Source organism: Thunnus thynnus, chromosome 19 (genome assembly GCF_963924715.1).
Source record: "Thunnus thynnus chromosome 19, fThuThy2.1, whole genome shotgun sequence".
In the NCBI taxonomy this organism is placed as follows: Eukaryota; Metazoa; Chordata; class Actinopteri; order Scombriformes; family Scombridae; genus Thunnus; species Thunnus thynnus.
In genome coordinates this window covers 5,806,791-5,814,297 of record NC_089535.1, presented here as the reverse complement: position 1 = coordinate 5,814,297, position 7,507 = coordinate 5,806,791, and the positions used below count along the sequence as shown (strand labels likewise).

Below are 7,507 nucleotides of genomic sequence, written 5' to 3'. Positions count from 1 at the left end.
TTATAACCAAGAAAAATGAAGCTAAATACTTTGGTTTTGGATATAAATGGCTTGACTGATCCAGTAAATACTGAACTGTTTTACTATTGAACATACTGTATGTTTGTATAGTAAGTCCTTCATATATGTTAAGTTAACTGACATCTATTGTTATTTGTCTTTCCTCTTCGGCTCAACTGGAACATGAGCGCTGAGGTTGCTTGAGCTTCAAAGAAATCTCAGTATAATGTTTGCTGAAATAGTGTTAGTGCTTGAATGTTTGAGAAGCTGAAAGCAACTCATCTATTGGCATTTTTTAGCAATATTTGCTTGTGACTCCATCCCATGACAGGAGTTATGAGCAGCTAAGAGTGATTTTTCTCCTCAGATTGTTTCAAGGATTTCTAGAAGAGAGGAGTTTAACATTTACTTTATCATCCAGTACTCAAACTTGACAATTAGTCATGACTTTGCTGCATGAATGCTGATTTAAATTGTGTAACAATCCGATGAATTGCTGCTGAAGCAGAAAATGAACTGACACGACCATAACGCTGATTTTCTCCACTTTGATTTTAATTCTCTTTGCTTAAAATTTCATGAGTGTGAACTGAGAGGTTCACATGAAGCAATAAACCAACCACTTGACAGATATTGCTGTGCCATTACGTCAAATGAAAAACGGGAGAACGTGCTGGAATGCAAAAGCTTAAATAGAGCAGTTGTATGAGTCTTTAACCATATTACATGTCAACCATCATATGCACATTTTTTTTTTAAACATACCATATGACACAAGAAGTAAATCAAATGAAGTCAATCCTTACAGATTTATAACACTGCTGTGATCATATCTAAATACTGAGAAACATTGAACCAGTATTAGGTATTACAACAGCGCTCTCTGAAACTGTATCAAAAAGAGAAACATCTCTAACGAGCTGTGGCGATACTAGAAGGTTCTCCTTCGGCGCTTCCATTACTGGAACCGAAGTGACAAGTGACATTTTTGAGCAGGAAGACAAAACTTGAAGATGGGCAGAGAGATCAGTTTAGGTGGGATTTTTTTGTTGTTGTTGTTGTTGTTGTTGTTGGAGTGTCAGGGGGCGTCTACTGGGTCATCTGGGCTTCCATAGCTTGTGCGGCCCACTCTGGAGCAGCCTGACGGATCTTTTCTAGGAGGTTGTTGACTTGGAAACACAGAGACTGGATCTGTTTGTCCCAGGTAGGAAGGGGTTCTCGGGCTGCCAGAGAGAAAAGAAAAGATTAGAAGTCAGAGCATTAAACAAATTGTTGTTTAATTATGTTCAGAGAACAAGCAGAGAATGTGCTTCGTGTAGTTTCCTGTCATTCCTGCTTGATGAAGCTGCCCCCTAGTGGCCACAGATACACATTACATTTTTGGTGGAAGTGAACTAAACAATGAAACTGACAAATAACTTCAGGATAGTGCTGTGAAAGCATTAATATTCTTAGTTAACGATGGCTAGATTAGTCTGCTTGCCACTGATGCCTCTGCACTGGTATTAATGTGAGTAATATTGTTGTGAAGACGTAGTAGCTGAACATATATCATGTATATCATGGTCGCAGTAACTCAGCTAGACGTCTGCATCATTGCAGCTAATGTTAAGAGTCTAATTGATTCTCTACGCTGTATTATGTCGGCTGTTGCAGTCACTGTAGCTGTAGTTAGACTGTTGACATGGCTATAACTGGCATAGCTGTCGCTGTATTTATGACTAAAGTTGTAGCAATGGCTGCAGCTGTTAATAATAGCAATGGCTGTGACACATGCATTTTTAATGTGTGTAACAGTAACTACATGCTGGTGCAGTGAGTTGACGGTTGTGCCTGCTCGCTGAGATTACAGCCGGTGGTTCCAGCTACAGTCGGAGCTCAACCTTCCTCGATAATTTTGCATGCGTAAATGACAGGTGTGTTTTTGTTGGCATTGAATTGATTATAACTCCCAGTGTAAGATGAATAAATTTCAGTTCCATGTCAAATGTAAAGACACACTGGGAGTCGTCACTCACTCTCAAAGTGTACGATGCCGTCTATCTGGTCGATGAAGCCATTCATGCGTCCTTCGGTGATCATCTGGGATGCAATTTTCTCAGCCTAAAAGAGAAAAAGGACATTTAATACCAGCACAAATGTATTTATTCTGGATTTAACTAATTACCTCACAGAGCTGAATAGGAAAATTAGCTGGAAAGCTACTATTTAATGTATCGTTAAAGGTGAAAAAGTAAAAGGGTAAAAAGATTATCTGCAACTAAAATGCATACGTTCTGCTGAAAGTTTGACAATTTAATATGTTTGTGGTTCCATATTTTGTACAATCTGCTTGAACACATCACCAACAAATATGTAGATTCTGATCATGATAATATTAACTCTGAGTCATCTGAGCTTAAAGTAACAAATCAGGAAGGAAGGAAGGAAGGAAGGAAGGAAGGAAGGAAGGAAGGAAGGAAGGAAGGAAGCCAGATTAAGTACAACCTTGAATACAACCATTAAATAGTAAACTGAAAAAAATAATTAAGTTTACTGGAAACATCTACGAGTAATATAACTGGAAATTTAACTCATTTGAACAGTCTAAGTTGGTGTTACCATGTAAACGGTGGTAGCTGAATGTATCTAGAGTTTAATATCCATTTTCCACTTATGTTCAGTTGCAGTTAAATTCTTTCATAGTGATTGTTTGGAGAAAAGGCTCAAGATGAAAGGAAGTATTTTTCTGATCCTCGTCTCACCTTTGCCGGGGGGATTTCCAACAGCGCTCCTAGTTCTTCAAAAGTGATGTTGTTGTAGAGTTTACTGGCTGACAGGAGGTTGTGTTCAATCACAGCTCTGTCAAGGATACTGGAGCCTGCGACAGAGAACAAAACAACATTCAGATTTATGTTATGATCCTCACAGACTGGCGTTTCAATCACTACGGTTTGCGCAGGCTGGTTGGTGGATCAGATAGTTATCAGACATCAAAAAGGCCAAGTTTGAATGCATCCACAAAGCATTCAAGAGAGTGATTGACACGCTTTCTAGCCAGATGTTGAAAAGGTGTAAATGCATCAGTCTGTCTAAGACTCCTCCAAAGTGTAACTATGTCAGTAAGTGATCTGCAGAACTAACTGTGATAACAGTGGCTGAAGTTAGGAGACACATACTTGTGGCTAAGTGTAAAGGAAAGTGTATTAAATCTGGATTTTATTCGGATACGAGACAATTGAAGTGAAAAGTGTAAATGGGGCCAAACTTGTAACAAAACCAGCAACACAGAGCTTCATTCACTGTCCTAGAAAGCATAAAACACCTGCAGTCGACATGTGATTCTATGTTACGGCACGCAAGATGCAGGCAGTGAAATTTTGCCCTACTGCCGACCCAACAAACTAATTATCTGGACTCACCATCTGCTGTGGTGGCCTTCTGGTGAGGCATGAGCATGGCAGCAAACTCCTGCAGCTGGTTTCCTCTGATGATTCGGTCCAAGTACATCTTCTCTAGAATACCATATGCAGCCAGCTGCTGACAGCGTTCATCCTTAAACAGAGTGGCCAACATTCGAGAACGCTGCTGGCCTACAACAAAGGAAATACAATACTTGGTGAATAAAGTGGAGAACCATCATTTAAAAGTTTGTCATTTACATAACCCCTAAACACATCACAAGTCAGTGCATTTACATGCACCTAAGTAACCAGGTTACTTAGAGAAACCAGGCTACGTGGGGTAACCAGGGAACACATTTACATGCATTTACTGCATTAACCTGGTTACTGTAAATCTCTGCATACAGGCAGAAGATTAGTAACCAGATTTCTCTCCAACCACCAATCTGATTTTGGAAGTTTTACTGATTTTAACTGTAGTGATAGAAAATGCTGCTTCCTGGCTTCCTTTATGCATGTCTGTGTGTGTCTGCACAGCCCAAAAGTGTCTGAATTTAACAAATAATCGAATTTTCAGCAGTGGAAACTCTTTGGACTTCTACAGACTACTTTGTGTTAGTTTCAGTTTTAGTCGCACTTTGGATGCAATTATTTTAAATAGGTGTAACGATCTCTCCTTTTATCTTTCCGCTCTGCTCTCCCTGTCTGCAGTCTTCTGTTATGCACATATTATGTTATGTATACTTGTAAAAAGCCGATTTGAAACCCTGTTACATTAATACATGGCAGAGAAATAAGGGTTCTCCAGGTTCTCTAATCCCCTACAACGATTACGGAAACCAGGTTTCTCGTTTACATGAAATCAGCTTTCTGTAACCCAGTTACTTAGTGTTGGTGGTACCTGCAGAAGCCAGTATGGTGCAGTTCAGGGCATGCTTCAGTGCCTCTAGACGTTCGCTCTCATGGACAATTGACTTATAAGACAGCTCGTTGTATCTCTGTGCAGCTTCAATGAACTTCCTCCTGAAATCTAGAACTCTGGCATAGCAAACCTGAAAAAGGAAAACAGCATGAAACACTTATCCAAGAAACTACAGACGTTGTATTGCAAATTTTCCTTACTGATTAATTACAGCACTTCATTTGCTGGCCATAAACCATTAAAGGATTGTGTACCTTGTAATGAATTTGCAGCTGTTCGTTAGAGGACTCATTCTGAAGCAATGAGGCTCTGTTGATGTAGGCTTCTGCCTGCACCGGGTCATCGTCTTCTAAGTAGAGACGGGCAATTTTCAGGTATGTGTCCAACTTATAGTCAACATTGTATTGCCTGAAGGAGGAAATAAAAAAAGAAAGAAGGTCTTTAAAGAACTAGAAATATCACAAACATGAAAGGTCAAGAGAGAAATACATCAGTAGCTTACTTCTGTCCTGTTTCCAGGGGAATACCAACTAAAACCTGGGCGGCATTTCTCCAGTCTCCCTCCTTTTCATAAATGGTAGCTAAGTGCTGTCTGATGGAGGCTACCTGAAGACATAAAGAAACGTTTTGTCATGCATTTCAAGGAGAGAAGTGAAGTTTAACTGCCTGCTAAGCGTGTGAGGGCGTTTACTTGTTCCTCGAAGGAGATGACCCTCGGCTGGATCTTTTCCAAGGTGAAGTGATACACTGCTTTGGCTGTGGCGTCGGGCAGGTTGGGCAGATGTGTGCAGAAGTCGGTGAGCAGTTGTCTCGAAATGACAAGACTGACATTTTCATTGACCACTGTGAAAAATAAAGAAGTTAGAAACATTACAGTGAGATAAAGAGGACATACAAGTGTTCTCTGCTTCAATAAAGATAGATGGTGATGTATTGCGGATCGGATAAAAGAACGCAGGTGCAGCATACTTGCTTCAACAAAGGCCTTCAAGGATTCCAGTTGGTCTGCATCCGTGAATTGAACAGCTTTCTCCAAAATTTGTCGGTATCTAAAAAATATCAGCAAATTTAAGAGAAGATTTTATAGGTTAGGAGCTTAAGTTACATCACTTTTTTGTGGACAAATGGTGCAACTGACAAATAAAAATCTCAAAAGCTGAGACTGTAATCATGTGATACAAACACACACTTTAGACTAAACTATTCTTCTCATTATCAATCAGTCTGTTGATTATTTTCTCGATTAGTTGTTTGGGCTATAAAGTGTCAGACAATGGTGAAAAATGTTGATCACTGTTTCCCAAAGCCCAAGATGACGTCCTTAAATGTCTTGTTTTGTTCCGACTGACAATCCACAACCCAAAGATGTTCAGTTTACTCTCAAAGAGGACTAAAGAAACCAGAACATATCAACATCTGAGAAGCTGGAATCAGAAAATGTGGATATTTTCTTCTTAAAAAAATCAGTCAAAATGATTAATCGATTATTAAAATAGTTGGTGATTAATTTAATACTTGGCAACCAAGCAATTAATCGTCACTCCTGTTTTATTTTACTTTAGCTTTTTTTGAACTCATTTTAACTGTATTTAAATGTATTTTTTTTAAATGTATTGTTTCTTTTAAATTGTCTTGATGTTTTATGTAAAGCACTTTGAATTAACTTGTTGTTGAAATGTGTTATACAAATAAGCTTGCCTAAATAATGACTCATATCAATTAATTGATTATCAAAATAGTTGGTGATTAATTTAATAGTTGGCAACTAATCGATTAATTGTTGCAGTTCTATTACTATCATAGAGGACTGAAGAAACCAGATAATATTCACATTTAAGAAGCTGGAATGAGACAATTTTTAAATTTTGTCTAACAAAATGACCCAAAACGATTAATTGATTATCAAAATAGTTGGCGATTAATTTTCTGTCTGTCAACTAATCGATTAATCGATTAATCGACTAATCGTTGCAGCTCTGTAAACAATATAAACATAAAGTTTCATAAAGCACATGAAAGCTATTTTGGGGCTGTTATTAAAATAAATATTAAGTTAAACTTACGAGGAAAAACACTATTTTTCCTTCTAAGTCTAAAGAACTTAAATGTTTAAAATTGAACCTGGAAGCTTCAGCTGTTTGCTACTTATATGACAGAAAAATAATAATGTCAATTTGATGTTACAGTTTAACAAGAATGTACATTACATTATATTTGTTTGACATGCAGTTACTTTCTGTTTTTGAATGTATGGCTAATGTAGCTAGGAAGCTACCGTTAGCTTAGCTTGGTCCGTCACAGCTAACTCCCTGCTAGCTGCTACTTAACTCTGCTATTGTTAGACGGTAATAGAGCTTTTTTTATAATTAGTGTTACATACTTGGCAGCAAGATCTTTGTGAGATCCACTAGAATTCATCAGCTGTGCAAGCTCCTGCCTCACGTCGGTCGCCATTGTTGCCTTTCGAAGTGTCAACAACGCCGGTCTTCTTCGTCTTCTTCTTCTTGAGGTTTATTAGCGGTTGACAACCAGCGTTAAGGCGAATTACCGCCACTAACCGGAAGGAGTGTGAACGGGAATCTAAACTTAAAGTCAAATCAGTTTATTCATAAAGGACGGGTTCATAATTTTTCAAATCTGTCTTAAAATAATGGTCAGGTGCCCAAATGGACATTGAAATAGTTTTTTTCCCCCCATAATCATTCCTCCTGTTCATACTGACCATTTGAAGATCCCGTCATAAAGCACTTACAATTTAAGTGATGGAGGACAAAATCCACAAGCCTGTGCAAAAATGTATTTAAAAGTTGATGTGAAGCTTATATGAGTCTTCAGCAGTCTGAGTTAGTCATATCAAGTGGATATCTGCCACATTTACAGTCTTTTTAGCATCAAATTCCCTCTTTGTGCTTCCTCGGACAGTGTTCAGTGATTTGAAGCTTCATATTAGCTTCAGATAAACTTTTAAATACATTTCTGCGCAGAAGGAGGACTGTGGATTTGGTCCTCCATCACTTCCATTGTAAGTGCATTATGAAGGGATCTTCTAATGGTCAGTATGAACAGGAGGAATGATAAAATATAACACATTGTTAAAGATGAAACCAGTGGTTTTGACATCTTATAAAAAGCAGCGTGTAGTCGGGGTCACATTTCACATGTCTATGAGTTGTTAACAGCTCCACCAAATAGTGATTTTTCC

The 7,507-nt window shown here is 38.3% G+C and overlaps 1 protein-coding gene across 1 annotated transcript; it reads right to left on the bottom strand.

Annotated features, from left to right (window-relative positions):
* Nucleotides 1-534: 534 nt before the first annotated feature.
* cops4 (COP9 constitutive photomorphogenic homolog subunit 4 (Arabidopsis)) lies at nucleotides 535-6,824 on the bottom strand. Its single transcript, XM_067574493.1, has 10 exons — nucleotides 6,686-6,824; nucleotides 5,275-5,354; nucleotides 4,997-5,148; nucleotides 4,808-4,911; nucleotides 4,560-4,713; nucleotides 4,285-4,435; nucleotides 3,402-3,572; nucleotides 2,745-2,860; nucleotides 2,019-2,103; nucleotides 535-1,223 (listed from the first exon to the last, which is right to left on the bottom strand). The coding sequence occupies exons 1-10, from the start codon at nucleotides 6,757-6,759 to the stop codon at nucleotides 1,090-1,092; spliced, it is 1,221 nt and encodes a 406-aa protein (XP_067430594.1). The 5' UTR covers nucleotides 6,760-6,824; the 3' UTR covers nucleotides 535-1,089.
* Between the last annotated feature and the right edge of the window lie 683 nt (nucleotides 6,825-7,507).

What these genes read in the sequence shown, in the direction of transcription:
- cops4 (XM_067574493.1), bottom strand. Translation starts at nt 6,759, where the DNA reads ATGGCGACCGACGTGAGGCAGGAGCTTGCACAGCTGATGAATTCTAGT. An exon ending in TCATCTCCTTCGAGGAACAA is followed by an intron (nt 4,912 to 4,996) that starts GTAAACGCCCTC and finishes TTATGTCTTCAG; the next exon opens with GTAGCCTCCATCAGACAGCA. An exon ending in CGGCATCGTACACTTTGAGA is followed by an intron (nt 1,224 to 2,018) that starts GTGAGTGACGAC and finishes TCTCTCTGGCAG; the next exon opens with CCCGAGAACCCCTTCCTACC.